Genomic DNA, 26,007 nt, shown 5'->3' on the forward strand with positions numbered 1-26,007 from the left:
TGCTGAGCAGTAGGTTATCAAAAATGCTTTTTCAGGTTATGAAAACGTTTTATACTCTTAATATACCCTTTGTATAACCCGACATTTAAACGTTTTTTGACAACCTTTTATAACCTTTTGCGAATGATGTCGAAAACGTTTTGTGTTTGCTGGGTGATCATTCCTGGTCAGTATATAATCAGCAGTAGTTAGAATATTCTTTAGTTCACTCCAGTTTGCTTTCGGGGTTGGAGAATCTGAGCTCTAAGATCTGTGGAGGTTGAGAGCTACTTTCTTACCTTCCTCATCAGCACGGAATTTAAATGTATACAGTACCAACAACCAAACCGGTGATACATACTGCAGTTACTGTTCATTTTCCTATACACAATACACAGTGCTCTCACCATTGACGCGTGACCTCTACAAACAGTGCATGTTATAGGTATAGGGCATTGCCTAGTTAACGTCCTTGTGTGAAAAATAACCGGCCAATATGCTTTGTACTCTCTGAAATTCTAGAAAATATAGTTTTGTAACATGTCCTACATTTTTAGCAAATTTAGATGTTTGAAAATATTCGCACTTTAGTGATTTAGTAAGAAAGGGCACGCATGGCCTGCCAAATTCCCTGTGTAAAAACTTTTAGCGACTATCACTCATTGTGGACCACTCTCTTCCGAAGGCATTAAAGCTAAACCACTTGACTGATAGTTTTTGTACTTGATGTCAATCAAGAATAATGTATATATTACATGTAGACTAAAAACAGAGTAGGTGGGGCATCTGCAAATGTTCGTACCTCCCTGATATGTAAGTGACAAATAACAGCAAAAACAACTCCCATATCTGTCCATAACTTTGGTCAGTGGAGCGAGCCAGAGGATTTCAAGTGGGTGATTATTGATTGGCAAGTGCCATATTTGGGCATAAGTACAGTCCACCATTCAATGTGGAGGATGGGCTAGACTTTATCGATTGATTTTGCTGGAGTAATTTCCTGTTAATCAGGTTTAAGTACTGCAAAGGTCGAATCATGTTTGCTGTTTTGTCATACAATTCCAGAGCTCATTTCACTTTCTGCGGTGGACAACATGTCGGTGATAACAGCATATTTCCACTGTCATATTGAGTAGAAAACGCCATCCACTTATTACGAAGAGAATCTTTCACGATCATTTTTTAGCAGCTTCCCCATCCACTTTCGTTGCTTCTATTCCGCTATAGGAATATGTGTAGCTATCTGTGTAGCCGTTTAGGCTATGATCTCTGAGCCATCATCAAGAACCGAGCTGTCCAGCTTGGATTCAGTGATGAGAACTGAGAAGGGGACCCGCGGGGGGAACCGGCGTTACCGAGGGGGATCCTGGTTTCTAACTGGCATTTGTTTAACCTGACACCTCGGAGTGTCAGCTTAGCCATGCAACTTGTGATATGTTGGGTTTCGAGGCTTTCCTTTGGTAACCTTCGCGACAAGCTATATACAGAATTAAGAGGGGTAGGACGAAGAGGATTCGTCGGCCCTATGATAAGGAGCACATACATTGATACCAATACTTTGCAACCAGGGTTGCAGTTGCTGGTAAAGGTCATTCACATCTCGCGTGCGCACTGCTCTTTAACCATGCCTCCCTCTCTTTGCCATGGTAGGAAAGTAATATTGACGGAAACAGGACTACGTCACAATCGACGGCATATCGTTGGTTTTGAACAGAATGTAATCAATTTTAGAATTTGACCTTTTATTGTTCCAAAAGTTTTTTCAGTATTCAAACCACACACAACTAAACAACAATATTGAGTGGGGAATTACCGAAACATTTCTTAAAGATGCAAAAGAACGCTTACATTTGGTGAACGAGCGTAGTAGGGAAAATCAGTGTGGAGTCCCAACTCTGCATTGGTGTAAGCGAGGTTGCTTGCTTCAAACTTGCTGATAACCTGAAATGTATCACTGAAAAACAAAAGCAAACAGATTCGGTATTAAGTCAACAACAAGAACCACGAAATGTGTATAAGTACATAAATCAAATGAACGAGGTTGAAGGAGTATCTCGATTATTATTATTATTATTATTATTATTATTATTATTATTATTATGCTTATTATTATTATTATTATTATTAGTGTTATTATTTTACTATTATTATTATTATTATTATTACTATTATTATTATTATTATTATTATTATTATTATTATTATTATTATTATTATTATTATTATTATTATTATTATTTCCGATATTATTAAAACAATGTAAGTATAGTGATATATGAAATATAGGAAGGCTTACAAATATTTTTTAAATTATATGGCTGACAAAATTAGATCGAAAAATTAAGTATACATCGGCAGGTTTTTTTCTGTATGTACTCTGTTAATAAAAGACGTTGCTGTCATTTACCTCCAAACGTTATCACTTAAATTTATATTATCGCCTTTCATTGTGAATTTCTGATAAATCAATTGCAATAGACTGAACAAATTTATTTTGTACAAAACCAGAATTTTAATCAAGATTGACGATAGCAATGGGCATTAGAATTTCAAGTTACGAGTCGTAAAGTATACAATGTCTTACCCAGAATGTGTCGTCTTCAAGTATGAGATCCTTTTCCCTATTTCAAGAACTGCTCCTTCTTTGTGTGGGGCATCTTTGATGAGTGCCAACCCATGAACCTGCAATGCTTCTATCCAATCATGAAGGCTCTTGTCATTGTGAAGGATATCTGCAAATGAGAACTTGGGTATCTTATGTTGCATCTCGTTGCCCCAAAACTGACTAACTGGTGCACTCACGGGATCCTCACTCATATCGGAAAATTGGTTTTCTTTAAGCCAGGAGACGGGAAACTGACTGCTGTGGTCATCAGACCATTTAATGTTCAATGTTTGGTCGTCGACATCTGCTACATCTGGAATGACGTCAGGGTCCAAGTTGGCCATGAGTACAAGACGAGCACGTGAAGAAGGATGAAAACATTTGTCACATCGACAGTTATCTCGCAACCACACATAAGGATATGTTCCAATAACATTCCCGTCATCATGTTTTAAAAGACAAGACCGAGAAGGATGATCAAGTTCGACTCGCATAAATGCAGACATTTTAAAAACATGTAACTACAGCGGTTGCTGAGTATGGAGTATCTGAATTCACGTCTAGCCCGCCTCTATTCACAAAATAGTAATACATATGAATTTGTCTTGTTCACTCAAGCTTCATTATCAGCGCGACTTGTTTTCGGGTCAAAAAAGGCTTGAAAAACCTTGAAGAATGGCCGATATCGCACGGTTGCGTTCTTTTGAATGGAACTTTCCGTCCTTTTCACGGCCGAAAAGGGTTTGTTGAAGCTTAATTTGTTACCGATCTTAATATATATACATTTTGTAAAAATCAGCCGTCATTTAATGTTTTACTGTTCCCAAGTTTCGCCAATTTCCTGTGGCGCGATCGTTTTTAGTCCACGGTGACCGGCTTCCTTTGAATATAAATCATCCGGTCTGTATTAATTCTTTTGGACGAAAGCGCCATCGTTTTACTGACAATCTTAGCAAAATGCTGATATGAAATTCTTTCTGAATGGTTAAAATAAACCACCGTCAAACTGTAAAATTCAAAATATCAACCAATACGAAGCGACGTAATATCAGCAATTTCCACAGCCTGTATAGCATTGCATGACCTAATTGCTTACAAACTTGGCCACGTGACTCGGCTTCCTTCGATCAAAACAGGAAGGTGAACTTCCTTCATGATCAAAATAACCTTGCTAATGTAGATATATACACAAAATTATACAGATTACAGATTGGCTTGATCAAGTGGTCAAAAAGTACAAACGTAATTTCGTACTCGGCTGACGCCCGCGCACGTCCAGAAATGTAGGCTACTTAATCTTGAAATGTTGAAAAATTAGGGTCGGCGCACTCATGGACAGTTTAACCTTGTACTTTTGTAGCCCACCAACCGGTTAAGAGGCTAGGAAATAATTCCTAATATTTATATTATTTATTTATTTCATTTATTTATTTTATTTATTTATTTTATTTATTTATTTTATTTATTTATTTGAACGTACGCTTTCACATCAGCGGCACTCGTTTAACAAACGCTTTGCAACGGTGCGTTCAATAACAATAATATTTAGAAGAAAAAAAGGAAAAGAAATAAAAATGAATACATTAAAACTAAATAAAAGCATATATAAAACATGAAAAACATTTGAAAAATAATTTTAAACAGTGATCAACTAGTTTAATAGTACCACCGAGGAATGATCAACTTATGAAACTGAAGGCTCGTAACATGTGTTTGACAGGCAGATGCTAGCTGGTAAATGTTACAACATATTATAATATCCATAGTACCCTCCTTCATATCCTTAATCCTCAGCTACACCTAGTCCGACGCCGGCGTCCGACGAATAGGACCTGTTTTTTTCTCAGTTACCAACTATTATAGTACTTATTACTGCTCATGCAGGCTCTGATTGCTCAAGAAAGATTGACCGTCTTTCTTGTGCCATTATGAGATAGTGGTCATAGTCTGAGCTGAACATTGTCTGGTAAATAAGAAAAAAAAGTCCTATACGTCGGACTAGCTACACCATTAAGATTCTATTACCCTCATTCATATCCTTGATCCTCAGCTACACCACTAGGAGATTCTACCCTCCTTCTTGATCCTCGGCTACACAACTAAGAGATTATATTGCCCTCCTTCACATCCTTGATCCTTAGCTACACCATTAAAATATTCTATTACCCTCTTTCACGTCCTTGATCCTCAGCTATACCACTAAGAGATTGTATTACCTTTATTCACATTCTTGATCCGTGGCTACACTACTAAGTGTATGTTATCACACGAGTTGGGCGCAGCCCAACGAGTGTGATAACATACTTATACATTGGTTACAAACATATATCAACTTGTACCCCCTCATTATCACTGTAATTGATGTTATGTCTCGAAAATCATAACATTATTCACAGGTGGTCTGATAACACACTTATACATTGGTTACAAACATATATCAACTTGACAGGTGGTCTGATAACACACTTATACATTGGTTACAAACATATATCAACTTGTACCCCCTCATTATCAACTTGACAGGTGGTCTGATAACACACTTATACATTGGTTACAAACATATATCAACTTGTATCCCCCTCATTATCACTGTAATTGATGTTATATTCACAGGTGGTCTGACAGTTCTGTGTGTTCCCTGTCGTGTGCTCCCAACGATTCTCATTGCTGGAGTGGATGTTATGATATCCGATATATTCCCTCCACTTTCAGCACACTCTTTGAGTGAATTTCGTCCGTTCATATCACAAAACACCGCATACCAATGTATAAGAGATTATATATTACCTTCGTTTACATCCTTGATCCTCAGCTACATAATTAAAAGATTATACTAACCTCCATCACATCCTTGCTGCTCAGCCACACCATTAAGAGATTATATTACCCTCTTTCACATCCTTGATCCTTAGGCAAATAACCAAAAGGTTACATTACCCATCTTCACATCCTTGATCATTAGTTACATCATTAAAATATTCTGTTACTCTCCTTCATATCCTTGATCCTCAGATCCTCAACATGGTCTGGTAAATAAGAAAAAAAATGTCCTACACGTCGGACTAGCTACACCATTAAGATTCTATTACCCTCATTCATATCCTTGATCCTCAGCTACACCACTAGGAGATTCTACCCTCCTTCTTGATCCTCGGCTACACAACTAAGAAATTATATTGTCCTCCTTCACATCCTTGATCCTTAGCTACACCACTAGGAGATTCTACCCTCCTTCTTGATCCTCGGCTACACAACTAAGAAATTATATTGCCCTCCTTCACATCCTTGATCCTTAGCTACACCATTAAAATATTCTATTACCCTCTTTCACGTCCTTGATCCTCAGCTATACCACTAAGAGATTGTATTACCTTTATTCACATTCTTGATCCTCAGCTACACCACTAAGATATTATATTGCCCATCCTTGATCCTCAGCTACACCACTAAGATATTATATTGCCCATCTTCACAGTCTTGATCAGCTTTGATCCGTGGCTACACTACTAAGAGATTATATATTACCTTCGTTTACATCCTTGATCCTCAGCTACATAATTAAAAGATTATACTAACCTCCATCACATCCTTGCTGCTCAGCTACACCATTAAGAGATTATATTACCCCTTTCACATCCTTGATCCTTAGGCAAATAACCCAAAGGTTACATTACCCATCTTCACATCCTTGATCATTAGTTACATCATTATAATATTCTGTTACCCTCCTTCATATCCTTGATCCTCAGATCCTCAACATTGTCTGGTAAATAAGAAAAAAAAAGTCCTATACGTCGGACTAGCTACACCATTAAGATTATATTACCCTCATTCATATCCTTGATCCTCAGCTACACCACTAGGAGATTCTACCCTCCTTCTTGATCCTCGGCTACACAACTAAGAGATTATATTGCCCTCCTTCACATCCTTGATCCTCAGCTACACCACTAAGATATTATATTGCCCATCTTCACAGTCTTGATCAGCTTTGATCCGTGGCTACACTACTAAGAGATTATATATTACCTTCGTTTACATCCTTGATCCTCAGCTACATAATTAAAAGATTATACTAACCTCCATCACATCCTTGCTGCTCAGCCACACCATTAAGAGATTATATTACCCCTTTCACATCCTTGATCCTTAGGCAAATAACCAAAAGGTTACATTACCCATCTTCACATCCTTGATCATTAGTTACATCATTTTAATGATAATATTTAAAAAAATATTCTGTTACCCTCCTTCATATCCTTGATCCTCAGCTACACCACCACTAAGAGATTATATTACCGTCCTTCACATCCTTGATCTTCAGCTACACCACTAAGCTACCACTAAGAGATTATATTACTCTCATTCACATCCCTGATCCTCAGATACGCCACTATTATATTACCGTACCCATCTTTATATCCTTGATCCGTAGCTACACCACTTAGAAATCGTATTACCCTCCTCCACACCTTTGATCCTTCGATTACCCTTCTTCACATTCTTGATCCTTTAAATATTTTATTACCCTCCTCCATATCCTTGAACCTCAGCTACACCGCCACTTATAGATTATATTACCGTCCTTCATATACGTTATCCTCAGCTACACCACCCGGGCTACACCACTAAGAGATTATATTACTCTCCTTTACATCCTTGATCCTCAGATACACAACTAAGATATTATATTTCCCTTCTTTATAAATTATCCTTGATCCTTAGCTACACCACTAAGAGATTAGATATTGCCCTCTTTCACGTCCTTGATCCTAAAAGATTATATTGGCCTCGTTCACATCCGTGATCATCAGCTACACCACTGAGATATTCTGTTACCCTCCTTCACACTCTCGATCCATGGCTACACCACTGAGAGATCATATTGCACACCTTCACATCCTTGATCCTTATCTACACCATTAATATAATATATTGCCCTTCTTCACACACTTGATCCTCAGCTACACCACTAAAAGATTATATTTCCCTCCGTCACATCCTTGATCCTCAGCTACAACACTAAGAGATAATATCACTCTCCTTCACATCCTTGTTCCTAAGTTATACCAGTAAGAGATTATATTACCCATCTTCACCTCCATGTTCCGTAGCTACACCACTAAGGTATTATATTGCCCTCATTTACATCCTTCATCCTCAGCTGCACCATTAAGAGATGATATATATTTTCCCACTTCACATCCTTGATCCTAATTTACAACACTAAGAGAGTATGCTATCCTACTTCACATCCTTGGTCCTCAGTTACACCACTAAGAGACTATATTACCCTTCTCTTTTATATCCTTGATCCTTAGCGATCCTTTGCTACACTACTAAGAGATTCTACTACCCTCTTTCACATCCTTGATCCTCAGCTACATCAATAAGAGGTTACCCATCTTCACAGCCTTGATCCTCAGCTACACCATTAAGATATAATCCTATAACCCTCCTTCACATCCGTGATCCTCAGCTACACCACTAAGAAACTATATTACCGTCCTTCACAGCCTTGATCCTCAGCTACACCATTAAGATATCCTATAACCCTCCTTCACATCCGTGATCCTCAGCTACACCACTAAGAGACTATATTACCGTCCTTGACAGCCTTGATCCTCAGCTACACCAATAAGAGACTATATTACCGTCCTTCATATCCTTGATCCTCAGCTACATCAATAAGAGATTATAGTACCGTCCTTCACATCCTTGATCCCCAGCAAACCAGCAAACCATGAAGAGACTATAATACCCTCCTTCACATCCGTGATCCTCAGCTATACTAAGAGATTATATTAAGGAGCGCGGCCATTCCGCTAGTAATAATAATAATAATAATAATAATAATAATAATAATAATAATAATAATAATAATAATAATAATAATAATAATAATAATAATAATAATAATAATAATAATAATAATAATAATAATAATAATAATAATAATAATAATAATAATAATAATAATAATAATAACAATAATGGGGTGATATGATTATATTTACGTTTTTAACAATGAGCCGGGCGGCAGAGTTTTGGCCCGGGGGGGCACTCAACTGAAATTTTGGTAGGGGTGTGCGGCGCGGAGCGCCAAACTTTGGGAACTAAGAACTGATTTTTGGAAAAATAGGGGCTTGATGAACTGAAATGTCAACATTTTTGGTGGGTCTTATGAACTAAAATTGGGCCAAATTATAGGCTTTGGAGCTAAAAAATTCCAAATTTTTCCAAATTTTGGCTAAAGAGCTACAATTGCCAGAGTTTGAGGCTCAAAGAACTGAAGCATGATCCCAATGTGGGTCTTAAGGAACTGCCGGGGAGTCTGAAAAAGGGACCCTTGACCGCCGCACATACCCATACCCCATTTACATGTGAGTACCCCCTCCGGGAGTTTTGGATCCTCTGGAGGCGGAAAATTTGATCGGAAGTGATACCAGCCAAAGCGGAATTACAGAAATCAAGGCGAGACGTGATAATGTAAGAGAGTTAACAAGATATGACGTCGCTTCTCAGACAAATATGGACGAATTTTGCCAATTTGTCTCAAGGATAAAAATAGAGAGCGACAGATTATATTACCCTCCTTCACATCCTTGATCCTCAGCTAAATCACTAAGAGATCATATCACCCTCCTTGACATCCGTGATCGTCAACTACACCATTAATGAGATTATTTAAATCTCTTTCACATCCTTGATCCTAAGTTGTACCAGTAAGAGATTATATTACCCATCTTCACATCCACTACAACACTTAGATATTATATACCCTACTTTACATCCTTGATCCTCAACTACACCATTAAGAGATTATATTTCCCCCTTCACATCCTTGATCCTCAGTTACAAAACTAAGAGATTATGTTACCCTCTTTTACACCCGTGATCCTCAGCTATACCACTAACAGTTTATATTACCTTCACATCCTTGATCCTCAGCTACACCACTAAGAGATTATATTACCGTCCTTAACATCCTTGATCCTAAGCACCACCATGAAGAAATTATATTACCCTCTTTAATATCCGTGGTCCTCAGCTGCACCGTTAAGAGATTATGTTTCCCCCTTCACATCCTTGATCCTCAGTTACAAAAGAGATTATGTTACCCTACTTCACATCCTTGATATCATATCATATCATATCATTTTATTTGCCAGTAAAAAGACACATATACATATAAAATAATGCACAATATCAAAATTACACATAAATACATAAATTACACATGCAAAGATATAAAAATGTAAACCATGGAAGGTCATAAAGCAAGAAATTGAAATTGAATTGACCCATGTTGGAGAAAATAGAGAGATGGCATACATACATACATACATACATACAATATTTCTATAGCGCTTTTTCGCAGTTCAAAGCGCTTCACAATACAAAGAAAAACAAATGAAATTACAACAATTCAAAAAGGTGTGTTTTAAGATGCCTTTTAAAGATCTGCAGTGACGGGGCCTCTCTGATGGAAGTGGGCAGTGAATTCCAGTGGCGAGGACCGTACACTGAGAACCCACAGTCACCTGCAGATCTTTTGGTCTTGGGAATAGCAAGTCTGGTAACGTCCTTGGATGAGCGAAGATTACGTTTGCTGGAATGGGTGTTATACATAGAAATTAGCTCAGACAAGTAGGTAGGGGCACTGTTATTAATACACTGATACATGAGAACAAGGATTTGCCTTAACCAGGAACAATTTAAACAAAGGACAAGAGAACCCCTGGCAGGGATAGACAGATAGTGACAAAGTCACTTTCAAAGTGGCTAAACCTAATTGGTTCCCACGTTAGACTGGCCCCCAGTCTCGGTTCGGTTCCATCTCTGGATAATGTACATGTAACAATTGTTGTGGCGATATATTATTTTATATCCCATGCCTTCTATTTTAATTTATTTATTTATTCAAAATTATGGTGTCATTCACCTCGAGTGAGATCACTCTCTCGTATCATGTCGATTAGACTATCGTTAAACGTCACAATGGTCTTTTGTAAAGAGAGGTTTTGTGGACGATGCAAACGGATGTTTAATTGTAGTCTGTGGCATTCACTCAGATGGTTAACATCTCTTTATAAACTCTCCGTGTGCGTCAAGATTTGAACACAACTTCTTAGTTTAGAGCGAGTACAATTCTCGCTAATTATTACTTGATAATGGAGTTTGTTCTACTCCTAGTTCACGTGTTAGATTTAATATAAAGTTTCATATCGAATGAAGAAGATGTAGTAAGTAATAAATATAACTTAATTAACCGTAAATTGTGGTTTTGGTTGTCTTCATGTTTGTGTGATAATACTCGTGCTTGGCTGATTCTAAAAGCCTCAATAAGTCCCTGGTTGAACCTCTGGTTCTATGAAGAACTTTATTTTAGCGCCCCTACTCAGGCCTATGATGAAGAGACGATGAACCGAATACCAATCTGAGGGACTAGTCGAGACGAGTGAACCAAGACGCATCTACCAAGCCGTGTGATTATTCCCTGGTACCTACCTCGCCGGTTAAAATATTTAGCGAGTCCTATTCCCAAAGTTCTTTATTAGACAATAAATAATTACATAATGCCCTATGAAAAAAATGCCAAAGTCCTGTAATCCCCCCTTATTTTCCTCAATGCCAAAAATCCATTCCTCTTCATCCACAAATCGACGCCACTGATTACACACACAGTCAACCATGCAGCAATATAGAAATATACTCGTATTATAAGTGAACGCGAAAGTCCTGTATTGGGTTGCTTTTTAATGCAATGGAATCTACATTACCAGTCGTTCTCCATGGACCCGAGGGAGGGTCTATTCCCACGTAGGATCCTCAGCTACACCACTAAGAAGTTATATCAACCATCCTTTAAATCCTTGATCCTCACTTAAATAACACTAAAGATATTATATTACCAATATCAGTTCAGTTGAGTTCAGTTTATTCATATCCATGATCCGTAGCTACACCACTAAGATGTTATATACCCTCCTTTACATCCTTGATCCTCAGCTACGCCATTAAGAGATTATATTACACTCCTTCGGATCCTTGACCCTCAGTTACAACACTACGAGATTATAATACCCTCCTTTACATCCTTGATCCTCAGCTACACCACTAAGAAATTATATTACCCTCCTTCACATATGTGATCCTCAACTGCACCACTAAGAGATTATATTACCCTCCTTCACATCCTTGATTCTCAGTTACAAAACTGAGAGATTATGTTACCCTACTTCACATCCTTGATCCTCAGCTACACCACTAAGAGATTATATTACCCTCCTTCACATCCTTAATTCTCAGTTACAAAACTAAGAGATTATGTTATCCTACTTCACATCCTTGAAACACAGCTACACCATTAAGAGGTTATTATTACCCATCTTCACATCCTTGATCCTCAGCTACACCATTAAGATATTCTATTAGCCTCTTTCACATCCTTGATCCTCAGTTAAATAACACCAAACAAATTATATTACCCATATTCACATCCTTGATCCGTAGCTACACCACTAAGATATTATATACCCTCCTTTACATCCTTGATCCTCAGCTTCACCATTAAGAGATTGTATTACCCTACTTCACATCCTTGATCCTCAGTTACAAAACTAAGGAGATTATGAGCTATTATGTTACCCTACTTCACATCGTTAATCCTCAGCTGTACCACTAAGAAGTTATATTACCCATCTTCATATCCTTGATCCTCAGCTACACCATGAAGAGATTATATTACTCTCCTTCATATCCTTGATCCTCAGCTACACCATGCCTTAAGATATTATGTTACCCTACTTCACATCCTTAATCCTCAGCTGTACCACTAAGAGGTTATATTACCCATCTTCATATCCTTGATCCTCAGCTACACCATGAAGAGATTATATTACCCTCCTTCACATCCTTGAAACACAGCTACACCACTAAGAGGTTATTATTACCCCCGGGGGGGGGGGGGTTCTCAGTACAAATGACCATACGGGGACGTGCCGCAAATATGGGTAGCATTTTCAGCCTCTTGGTATATCAATGACCCTTTTTCAAAGCCTATTTTGGTATATGAATGGGTCCTTTTTCAAAATTTTCTCAATTTTTTGGAAAATAGCCCAATTTTTCGTTAATTTAGAAAAATTTTTCAAAATTTTCCCAAAATTTTGGGAAAATGTGTAAAAACTAGGACAATTTGGGTTAAATTCGGCCGAAAATTTTGACTTTTGGTATATCAATGGGTCCAAAGTCTTGCAAAATTGGTATATTTATGGGTCCACTTTCAAATTCTCAGCGGCACGTCCCTACCAAAACCAAACTTGAGTACCCCCCGGGTTATTACCCTCCTTCACGTCCTTGATCCTCAGCTACACCATTAAGATATTCTATTACCCTCCATCACATCCTTGATCCTCATTAAATTACACTAAAGAGATTATATTACCCATATGTACATCCATGATCCGTAGCTACACTACTAAGATATTATATACCCTCCTTTACATCCTTGATCCTCAGCTTCACCATTAAGAGATTGTATTACCCTACTTCACATCCTTGATCCTCAGTTACAAAACTAAGGAGATTATGTTACCCTACTTCACATCCTTAATCCTCAGCTGCACCACTAAGAGGTTATATTACCCATCTTCACATCATTGATCCTCAGCTTCACCATGAAGAGATTATATTACTCTCCTTCACATCCTTGATCCTCAGTTACAGAACTAAGAGATTATGTTACCCTACTTCACATGCTTGAAACACAGCTACACCACTAAGAGGTTATTATTACCCTCCTTCACATCCTTGATCCTCAGCTACACCATTAAGATATTCTATTACCCTCCATCACATCCTTGATCCTCATTAAATTACAAGAGATTATATTAACCATATTTACATCCATGATCCGTAGCTACACTACTAAGATATTATATACCCTCCTTTACATCCTTGATCCTCAGCTTCACCATTAAGAGATTGTATTACCCTACTTCACATCCTTGATCCTCAGTTACAAAACTAAGGAGATTATGTTACCCTACTTCACATCGTTAATCCTCAGCTGTACCACTAAGAAGTTATATTACCCATCTTCATATCCTTGATCCTCAGCTACACCATGAAGAGATTATATTACTCTCCTTCATATCCTTGATCCTCAGCTACACCATGCCTTAAGATATTATGTTACCCTACTTCACATCCTTAATCCTCAGCTGTACCACTAAGAGGTTATATTACCCATCTTCATATCCTTGATCCTCAGCTACACCATGAAGAGATTATATTACCCTCCTTCACATCCTTGAAACACAGCTACACCACTAAGAGGTTATTATTACCCCCGGGGGGGGGTTCTCAGTACAAATGACCATACGGGGACGTGCCGCAAATATGGGTAGCATTTTCAGCCTCTTGGTATATCAATGACCCCTTTTTCAAAGCCTATTTTGGTATATGAATGGGTCCTTTTTTCAAAATTTCTCAATTTTTTTGGAAAATAGCCCAATTTTTCGTTAATTTAGAAAAAATTTTCAAAATTTTCCCAAAATTTTGGGAAAATGTGTAAAAACTAGGACAATTTGGGTTAAATTCGGCCGAAAATTTTGACTTTTGGTATATCAATGGGTCCAAAGTCTTGCAAAATTGGTATATTTATGGGTCCACTTTCAAATTCTCAGCGGCACGTCCCTACCAAAACCAAACTTGAGTACCCCCCCAGGTTATTACCCTCCTTCACGTCCTTGATCCTCAGCTACACCATTAAGATATTCTATTACCCTCCATCACATCCTTGATCCTCATTAAATTACACTAAAGAGATTATATTACCCATATGTACATCCATGATCCGTAGCTACACTACTAAGATATTATATACCCTCCTTTACATCCTTGATCCTCAGCTTCACCATTAAGAGATTGTATTACCCTACTTCACATCCTTGATCCTCAGTTACAAAACTAAGGAGATTATGTTACCCTACTTCACATCCTTAATCCTCAGCTGCACCACTAAGAGGTTATATTACCCATCTTCACATCATTGATCCTCAGCTTCACCATGAAGAGATTATATTACTCTCCTTCACATCCTTGATCCTCAGTTACAGAACTAAGAGATTATGTTACCCTACTTCACATGCTTGAAACACAGCTACACCACTAAGAGGTTATTATTACCCTCCTTCACATCCTTGATCCTCAGCTACACCATTAAGATATTCTATTACCCTCCATCACATCCTTGATCCTCATTAAATTACAAGAGATTATATTAACCATATTTACATCCATGATCCGTAGCTACACTACTAAGATATTATATACCCTCCTTTACATCCTTGATCCTCAGCTTCACCATTAAGAGATTGTATTACCCTACTTCACATCCTTGATCCTCAGTTACAAAACTAAGGAGATTATGTTACCCTACTTCACATCCTTAATCCTCAGCTGCACCACTAAGAGGTTATATTACCCATCTTCACATCATTGATCCTCAGCTTCACCATGAAGAGATTATATTACTCTCCTTCATATCCTTGATCCTCAGCTACACCATGAAGAGATTATATTACCCTCCTTCAGATCCTTGACCCTCCGTTACAACACTAAGAGACTATATTACCCTCCTTTACATCCTTAGCTACACTACTAAAAGATTTCGCTACCCTCTTTCACATCCTTGATCCTCAGCTACACCACTCAGAGACTATATTGCCCTACTTCACATCCTTGACCTCGGCAACACCATGAAGAGATTATATTACCCTTCTCCACATCCGTGAACCTCAGCTAAACCGCTAGATTATATTACCCTACTTCACATCCTTGATCCTCAGCTACACCACTAAAAGATTATAATGCCCTCCTTCACATCCTTGACCCTTACTCCGTATTGTCCCAAGTAGATTTCACAATCACTAGTACCATGGAATTTCCTAGCTCTGGAATGTTCTTAAGTTGATTTTACAGTTATTACATGTAGTAACTCTGGAGTGCCCTAAGTAGATTTCACAATCACTGGTACCGTGGATGAGCGAAGATTACGTTTGCTGGAATGGGTGTTATACATAGAAATTAGCTCAGACAAGTAGGTAGGGGCACTGTTATTAATACACTGATACATGAGAACAAGGATTTGCCTTAACCAGGAACAATTTAAACAAAGGACAAGAGAACCCCTGGCAGGGATAGACAGATAGTGACAAAGTCACTTTCAAAGTGGCTAAACCTAATTGGTTCCCACGTTAGACTGGCCCCCAGTCTCGGTTCGGTTCCATCTCTGGATAATGTACATGTAACAATAAATAATTACATAATGCCCTATGAAAAAAATGCCAAAGTCCTGTAATCCCCCCTTATTTTCCTCAATGCCAAAAATCCATTCCTCTTCATCCACAAATCGACGCCACTGATTACACACACAGTCAACCATGCAGCAATATAGAAATATACTCGTATTATAAGTGAACGCGAAAGTCCTGTATTGGGTTGCTTTTTAATGCAATGGAATCTACATTACCAGTCGTTCTCCATGGACCCGAGGGAGGGTCTATTCCCACGTAGGATCCTCAGCTACACCACTAAGAAGTTATATCAACCATCCTTTAAATCCTTGATCCTCACTTAAATAACACTAAAGATATTATATTACCAATATTCATATCCATGATCCGTAGCTACACCACTAAGATGTTATATACCCTCCTTTACATCCTTGATCCTCAGCTACGCCATTAAGAGATTATATTACACTCCTTCGGATCCTTGACCCTCAGTTACAACACTACGAGATTATAATACCCTCCTTTACATCCTTGATCCTCAGCTACACCACTAAGAAATTATATTACCCTCCTTCACATATGTGATCCTCAACTGCACCACTAAGAGATTATATTACCCTCCTTCACATCCTTGATTCTCAGTTACAAAACTGAGAGATTATGTTACCCTACTTCACATCCTTGATCCTCAGCTACACCACTAAGAGATTATATTACCCTCCTTCACATCCTTAATTCTCAGTTACAAAACTAAGAGATTATGTTATCCTACTTCACATCCTTGAAACACAGCTACACCATTAAGAGGTTATTATTACCCATCTTCACATCCTTGATCCTCAGCTACACCATTAAGATATTCTATTAGCCTCTTTCACATCCTTGATCCTCAGTTAAATAACACCAAACAAATTATATTACCCATATTCACATCCTTGATCCGTAGCTACACCACTAAGATATTATATACCCTCCTTTACATCCTTGATCCTCAGCTTCACCATTAAGAGATTGTATTACCCTACTTCACATCCTTGATCCTCAGTTACAAAACTAAGGAGATTATGTTACCCTACTTCACATCGTTAATCCTCAGCTGTACCACTAAGAAGTTATATTACCCATCTTCATATCCTTGATCCTCAGCTACACCATGAAGAGATTATATTACTCTCCTTCATATCCTTGATCCTCAGCTACACCATGCCTTAAGATATTATGTTACCCTACTTCACATCCTTAATCCTCAGCTGTACCACTAAGAGGTTATATTACCCATCTTCATATCCTTGATCCTCAGCTACACCATGAAGAGATTATATTACCCTCCTTCACATCCTTGAAACACAGCTACACCACTAAGAGGTTATTATTACCCCCGGGGGGGGGGGGTTCTCAGTACAAATGACCATACGGGGACGTGCCGCAAATATGGGTAGCATTTTCAGCCTCTTGGTATATCAATGACCCCTTTTTCAAAGCCTATTTTGGTATATGAATGGGTCCTTTTTTCAAAATTTTCTCAATTTTTTCGGAAAATAGCCCAATTTTTCGTTAATTTAGCAAAAATTTTCAAAATTTTCCCAAAATTTTGGGAAAATGTGTAAAAACTAGGACAATTTGGGTTAAATTCGGCCGAAAATTTTGACTTTTGGTATATCAATGGGTCCAAAGTCTTGCAAAATTGGTATATTTATGGGTCCACTTTCAAATTCTCAGCGGCTCATCCCTACCAAAACCAAACTTGAGTACCCCCCGGGTTATTACCCTCCTTCACGTCCTTGATCCTCAGCTACACCATTAAGATATTCTATTACCCTCCATCACATCCTTGATCCTCATTAAATTACACTAAAGAGATTATATTACCCATATGTACATCCATGATCCGTAGCTACACTACTAAGATATTATATACCCTCCTTTACATCCTTGATCCTCAGCTTCACCATTAAGAGATTGTATTACCCTACTTCACATCCTTGATCCTCAGTTACAAAACTAAGGAGATTATGTTACCCTACTTCACATCCTTAATCCTCAGCTGCACCACTAAGAGGTTATATTACCCATCTTCACATCATTGATCCTCAGCTTCACCATGAAGAGATTATATTACTCTCCTTCACATCCTTGATCCTCAGTTACAGAACTAAGAGATTATGTTACCCTACTTCACATGCTTGAAACACAGCTACACCACTAAGAGGTTATTATTACCCTCCTTCACATCCTTGATCCTCAGCTACACCATTAAGATATTCTATTACCCTCCATCACATCCTTGATCCTCATTAAATTACAAGAGATTATATTAACCATATTTACATCCATGATCCGTAGCTACACTACTAAGATATTATATACCCTCCTTTACATCCTTGATCCTCAGCTTCACCATTAAGAGATTGTATTACCCTACTTCACATCCTTGATCCTCAGTTACAAAACTAAGGAGATTATGTTACCCTACTTCACATCCTTAATCCTCAGCTGCACCACTAAGAGGTTATATTACCCATCTTCACATCATTGATCCTCAGCTTCACCATGAAGAGATTATATTACTCTCCTTCATATCCTTGATCCTCAGCTACACCATGAAGAGATTATATTACCCTCCTTCAGATCCTTGACCCTCCGTTACAACACTAAGAGACTATATTACCCTCCTTTACATCCTTAGCTACACTACTAAAAGATTTCGCTACCCTCTTTCACATCCTTGATCCTCAGCTACACCACTCAGAGACTATATTGCCCTCCTTCACATCCTTGACCTCGGCAACACCATGAAGAGATTATATTACCCTTCTCCACATCCGTGAACCTCAGCTAAACCGCTAGATTATATTACCCTACTTCACATCCTTGATCCTCAGCTACACCACTAAAAGATTATAATGCCCTCCTTCACATCCTTGACCCTTACTCCGTATTGTCCCAAGTAGATTTCACAATCACTAGTACCATGGAATTTCCTAGCTCTGGAATGTTCTTAAGTTGATTTTACAGTTATTACATGTAGTAACTCTGGAGTGCCCTAAGTAGATTTCACAATCACTGGTACCGTGGAATTTCCTAGTTTTGGAATGTAGATTTCACAGTTAGTAAGTTTTTGTAGTAGTGAGGACTTACCTTGCTCTGGACTGCTTTAAAGTAGATTTCACAATCAGTAATAGTGTAGACTTTTCTTGCTCTACACTGCCCTAAAGTAGATTTCACAATCACTAGTAGCGAAGACTTTCCTAGCTCTGGACTGCCTAAAGTAGATTTCACAATCACTTGTAGCATAGACTTTCCTTGCTCTGGACTGCCCCAAAGTAGATTTCACAATCACTAGTAGTGTAGCCTTTCCTAGCTCTGGACTGCTCTAAAGTAGATTTCACAATCACTAGCAGCGTAGACTTTCCTTGCTCTGGACTGCCCTAAAGTAGATTTCACAGTCACTTGTAGCATGGACTTCCTTGCTCTGGACTGCCCCAAAATGAGATTTCACTATCACTAGTAGCATAGCCTTTCCTAGCTCTGGACTCCCCTAAAGTAGATTTCACAGTCACTAGCAGCGTATACCTTCCTTGCTCTGGACTACCCTAAAGTAGATTTCACAGTCACAAGTAGCGTAGACTTTCCTTGCTCTGGACTGCCTAAAGAAGATTTCACAATCACTAGTAGCGTAGACTTTCCTTGCTCTGGACTGCCTAAAGTAGATTTCACAGTCACTAGCAGCGTAGACCTTCCTACCTCTGGACTACCCTGATTAGATTGATTACATTTGCTTAATGGTGAATACAAAAGACTAACCAACCCAAAGTGTTTCAATTAAAACTTTTACAAACATCCATTCTCATGGCTTTATTAATAAGTTGGGTCCGAAATACTTTAAGATTAACTACCGAGGCATTTAACAAACCCCAGAGCGAATCACAAGTGACACATTTGTAAAAACAAAAAGGTGCTACAATGATGTTCTCTGGAAACCAATTCCATTATTTAGGCACTGCTTCCCAAGAAAGCACTAACAAATAACATGTAGGTTGAACCAGGCCTACATGCCACACTAGGGACTTGCAGAAATATCTGAGGGAGCTAGAAATTGTCTGTATCACACATTGTCATAATATCAAAAAGGCTAATTGTGTAATTTTTATCACCGTTGTATTTCATGTTGCTATTTTATATTTCAGCATGCTTCTTTCTTATGAATGGACATGAGATTGTAATATTGTGATAATACCTCAAACTTAATATATAGGCTATAAAGTTAATTTTACAGAGTATCTAATCACAATTAATAGATGACAAATTTTTTTTTTAAATCACAAAAGGCATCTTTTTGAGATACAACCGTATGTAAAACAGACAATGGAATGGAATGAGTGTGTTTGAGTATATGGCAAGATCAGGTATGTTGGAGTAAGACTATTCATGGATTCTGGAGGCCACGGAGAATAGGCAGGATGCATTCATGTTAATGAGCACCAGCAACTACATGTAGCTGTGCAGCAGCATTCTGAACACACTAGAGGTAGACAAACTCAACCTCAGGTAAGCCATATAGCAAGTTGTTACAGCTATCCAGGTGTGAGGAGAAGAAAAGTATGAACCAGTAGGGATTTGGTATGCTCTTATTCACTGAAAGAAACTTGTAAAACCCCACTACAATTAGTACTCCCTCACTCCAATTCAATACTGAACAGCAAAATGTGCACCGACACGAATACCTAACTTGTATACACGAGTTTACAAGAAAAGTTTGTCAGCACGTGGTACAACTGCGTGGAGGCACCAACAATCCGACATCCCTACCAAACTTGAAATGAAATGAAACGAAGTATGAATGTATGATTGCCCAGCTGCCTGTCATAGAGCAACACAACATAAGTACAGTTGCATCTGTGAACTTTACATCTTATGATATAAAATTGGATCGATTGAGCCCATATTTATTGGTCGAGCTATGAGTTTGAGTCTGAGACCAATAAATATTGGGCGTAAAGCATCCAATTTTATCATTCTTATGTTTTGGATCCAATATTTTCACACACTTGGATTCATCAAAACATAATAATGAATCAAACTGGTTTGTTTTTGATTTGTTTGAACTTTCAGCTAATCGGTCTATTTGCACCATTATCTATACTGGTACATTGTACCTATAATCATATCCAATATGGAAATTGGTTTTAACCTTCATTATCACAGAGGAAAGTCCTGTGGCAGTGAGGGCAGACTGGAAATCAAATGCACATAAAGTTATCTGAGATGACCAGAGCTCAAACAGAGGACCTCAGCAGTGCAAAGCGAGGACAAAACCGCTACGCTAACCCATTGGCCCCCCCCCCCCATGTGAATCAAATATTTGTACCTGGCCATACAAAGCAAAGGCAAGAATACAACTTTATTTCACATTACATATGCTTCATTTATTTCTTCATTTTTAGCATTCATAGCTATGAAGATAAAATTATATAAAAGTATATCACAAAATTTACTTATTAAATTTGAGTCAATTTAATTCCCACTGTGCAAATACCATATGTTGTATAATAGCAGGATCTGATCCACTCAGAAAGAATTCGGGAATCTTGACAATTTAGTTATTACCATATCTAACTTCCTCATTAAGTTTCCTAATGTTGAAATCCCTTAGTACATGATGTACGAGGGTCATTCAAAAAGTTCTACCTGTTGGGTCATAACTTTTGTTCTGTTAAAGATAGCTACTTGAAAAGTTGCATACATATAGCTTGTAATGTCCCCTACAGGTGGTGAAAAATTCATGTCAAGACCATTTCCAGATTTTTGTAGGTGACCTGAAAAACACTGTAAGATATGGTACACCGGAAACGGTGACGCATCTTTGGATATTGCACTTCAAAACATGCGTGCAGCCAATGTACGAACTTCCCTCTTTATGCAAAAAAATCATTATAAATTTTGAATGAATATACACCTTACAGTCCAAAACATCACCTGTGACTGAAAAAGTAAAATTTTGATGGACAGAAATTACCCAGAATTTCACTTTTTGGAGGGATATCTTGTAACATCTCAGGTAAAGATAATCAGCATAGTGTCCATTCGTACAGCGTGACCTTTCTAGCTGCGCTTTTAGATAAAATACAAAAGTTAAAGCTACTATAACACATTTTTCAGTCAAAAAAGTAAATTTAATTCCCTTTGTGATCTATTGTGGTATTTTATTCCAAAGCAAGCGATATAATGCCACCATTTTACACCATGTTTTATTAAAGTCAATATCTTCATAAACTGTGTTTGTGGTCATTTATACTAATTTTATTACACTGGCTATTTGTTCTATTAGTTTTGTGCATATTAAATGTCCATCATTTTCAGTTTGTGGCAACCTTTTAACCAGTACATATAATTTTATGATTATTCTTGTGTTTTATACAGTTTTTACTGTATAACATGACCAAATGGAATAATTATGGGATCTTAAACACACTGTACTTGAGACGCCTTTGTAAATATTGTACATATTTTGACCGTTTCCGGAGAACCATATCTTACTGTGGTTTTCAGGTCACCAACAAAAATCTGAAAATGGTCTTGACATGACTTTTTCACCACCTGTAGGTGACATTACGAGCTATATGTATGCTCATTTTCAAGTAGCTACCTTTAACAAAACAAAAGTTATGACCCAACAGGTAGAACTTTTTGAATGACCCTCGTACTTAATTGCAAAGTTTTTTTACTGTCCATTTTCTTATGCTTTTACTGTGTTTTTGCTCCCTATTTTTGCCTATATCCTAATTGTATTAGTGCCGACTTGGTCTGATTGGGCCAGATCGTGTCATATATAGCAATAACTTTATGATGAAGATAACAGACAATTACAGCATGTCACATCTGAACCCCTCTGGATTAATTATTCCAACCAGGGATCAAAAGCTATTTTGAACAGATTCTACCTAAGTGGTCCTGGTGTGAACTTTATACCATTGATAAACTGCACACAAAAACTATCTTTTACAGTTCATAATTTTAATAATATTGAGTAATGGCATGTTTTCAGTAGATGCAATATCTTATTCTATACATTTTGACACCACTTTGAATCTGCTGCATTTGAATTGGGTAGGTTATACAATTATATAAGGGAAGTTTGTAGTAATCTTGGACTGGTCCATATGTGGTGTTCATGGCGATGGTAAATAAGTGTCTTTGTAATAATCTTATGTATCACTCATCAATAGTGTTCAGGTACACAATACTTTGTGTCATTTCATAGCAGACGACACAAACAATCTGGTACTGAGACTAATCGAGTCATTTCATCGTACATCTAATTCCAAAATAATTCTACAAAATACAAGAGTTCATAGAACACACTGATTATTGCAACTTGGTTTACAATAATGATATTTAGTGTCTTTACTTCTTAAGAAATGATCACTTTTACACAAAGAAATAATAAGTATCTTGGAATAATTTGTTATATTCAATATTATTCCTAATATTAAACCAAAGATGATCCAGTATGCATGCAGTGCATGGTAAATGTCACATACGATCTGTATTTTTGAACATAAGTCTTCATATCAATACGCTGATTTACTTGGGCTATGATGGTGGCAGCATCATTTTTCTGCTATTTATTCATGGGGTCTGCCATGTTTTTGTCATCTTAACTTCACTGAATTTTACGAAGCCCCGGATGTAGCCTCCCTGTGGCAGCATCATTTTCCTGCTTCTAACAGTAAGGTAAGCCCTGTGTAATGAGTTGTGCTGTCCCCACCTTCTTGTATTGCTCTGGTATTGAGTGAATGCAATAAACCAACCGGAACTGTATAGCAATTGAATTGGCAACCATGTTGGAGGACAGTTCTAAGATAGATAAAGATGACATAGGGAAAGGTCTCTAGATCGATTCCACAACCATTCATACCTATCAGTTGTTTTATTGTATTACCATGCAATTTACCCTGTGGTACCTTGTGAAGGTCACAATTTTATTTAAATGAGGATGACTCTGTCATGAGTGACATCATATTGCATACCCTCTACAGGAGTTGCAAGAGCATGATTAAACTCCTTGTCTTCTGAAAAGGCATTTATAAAGTGGTTCATTTAAAGGCCCATTAAGTGATTTGTTCATCCGGAGGATTGTAAAAATCATCAAAATTTAGATTGTTGCACCTTTGTCAGTGTCATAGATGTGCTAACATTGTTTGTGGTTAACCCGAAAGCTGTGTATTAAAAACAAAATAAGATATTTTACATGAATCTGTAATTTCTCTACTTAAGGGGTGGGGTATGACGTTTGGACAGTATTTATTGTGGGACATTAGAGCACATCAGACATATCGAATTGCGTTCTGAATACGAAGAATGTCCTTCTGATATCAAATAATTTTGATTTTTTGAAATTCGCAATGTAATACACGTTTTATGGCAAATCATTAAAATTTGATATTTTTGATATTTAACAGTACTCGAAGTAAACTTTATAAATCTGATGATTTATACTTGAAGTGTATGTAGGTGGGATAAAAAGCTGACGATCAATTGAAAAATTTTGACCTTTCGTATTGAAGATATGGATTTTTTTCCCAAAATACCAAAAAAAATTAGGTCTTTTGGGAAAAAATCCATATCTTCAATATGAAAGGTCAAAATTTTCAATTGATCGTCGGACTTTTCCTCCTAGCTACATACACTTTAAAATATATCATTAGATTTATAAAATTTACTTCTTAGGACTGTGATATATCAAAAATGTGAAAAATATCAAATTTTAATAATTTGTCATAAAATTTGTATTATATCGTGATTTTCAAAAATGAAAATTATTTGATATCAGAAAGACATTCTGCGTATTCAGAATGCAATTTGATATGTCTGATGTGCTCTCATGTCCCAAAAAATACTGTCAAACGCTTAAAACGCTATTTCCAGATCCCTTAAGGTTATTAATTATTTTAAACTGTTGTGATTTGGTAGTTCACAGCATCTTATGAATGGTAGTGAGCTGTGGCAAAAACTGCATTGATCAATTCATAGCGAAAGCGTGTAGAAGAATTAAAATATCACATATATACTTTTATAGGTGCTGCGGTTCTTGAGTTACGTTGTAAAGAGGGCTGAAACAACAACACTTTTGTAAAACGTACATAACTCATTAACACCAATAAATTAAGCAAGTTTGCAAAGTATACGATTTGTAAAATGAACTTTTGCAAAACATCAAGGTGTTAATTTTCAATAATATATTGATGTAGATAATGAAAATCGATTTTTAGGTTGCTTCGACCAACAATACCTCATCTACCCTTAAGTCGAGAAACTAGCTACATAAGGGGCTTCAACTTTGACAATAATGCTGTTTCCTTGGTTTTTTGCCCAAATTTTTTCATTTCAAAAATACCTGATGACAATGACTTCTCCACTTTTATTATATGTAATTTATAACAATTTTAATTATTTTATACTTTCGCTGGAAGCAATAACAAGGCAAGGTTGTTGCTCTTAGAGCTAATCCAACCTACATATGCCAAAGCCCCACTAAAAAATCTTCATTCTGTAAAAGTGGACATTTTCACACTACATTTACTTTCGCATTCCAAGAATCAACTGCAAAAATAACACTGTCCAACACAGTTTTTGGTGACTTTGGTTTGAGAGTTGTTTTTAGGTAATTTTGGGTCGCTGATTTCAAATATAGCATTAGTTTTTGCATATCACGTCAAATTTTCACTCTATGGTATACCCCGCTTATATGAGAGGTGTATTGCCCGGGTCCATGAAGTTACTAAATCACATGAACCCAATTCAAAGTCAAATGGTAAATGCATAAATATTGACATAATAATATCAACTATATAAAGGTACACTAATTTCGCAAGAAGATTTGCCTTAGCATGTTTATGGAACAAATTTCCGTAGTCTCTTTGAATACTCCAACAGTAGTCAGCCATCATATGAGTGTCCCATCGGCCTTTGTATCTCTCTACCATAACCTTTATATCCTAGTGAAATCCTTCACCGTGCTCATCGCTTACATCACCCAAACATAAGGAAAACACATGAATTAGAATGGTGGTGTTGGTAGACCACTTTTATCCAAAAAATGCAACTTCTTTTAATATTTGA

General features: G+C 37.3%; 1 protein-coding gene across 1 annotated transcript; it reads right to left on the minus strand.

The window, feature by feature from the left end:
- Window positions 1-1,803: 1,803 nt before the first annotated feature.
- Window positions 1,804-3,314, minus strand: LOC140152278 (gamma-butyrobetaine dioxygenase-like). The gene is made up of 2 exons (XM_072174583.1): window positions 2,564-3,314; window positions 1,804-1,933 (listed from the first exon to the last, which is right to left on the minus strand). The coding sequence occupies exons 1-2, from the start codon at window positions 3,088-3,090 to the stop codon at window positions 1,804-1,806; spliced, it is 657 nt and encodes a 218-aa protein (XP_072030684.1). The 5' UTR covers window positions 3,091-3,314.
- Window positions 3,315-26,007: the final 22,693 nt, after the last annotated feature.

This window comes from Amphiura filiformis, chromosome 5 (assembly GCF_039555335.1).
Source record: "Amphiura filiformis chromosome 5, Afil_fr2py, whole genome shotgun sequence".
Lineage (NCBI taxonomy): Eukaryota > Metazoa > Echinodermata > Ophiuroidea > Amphilepidida > Amphiuridae > Amphiura > Amphiura filiformis.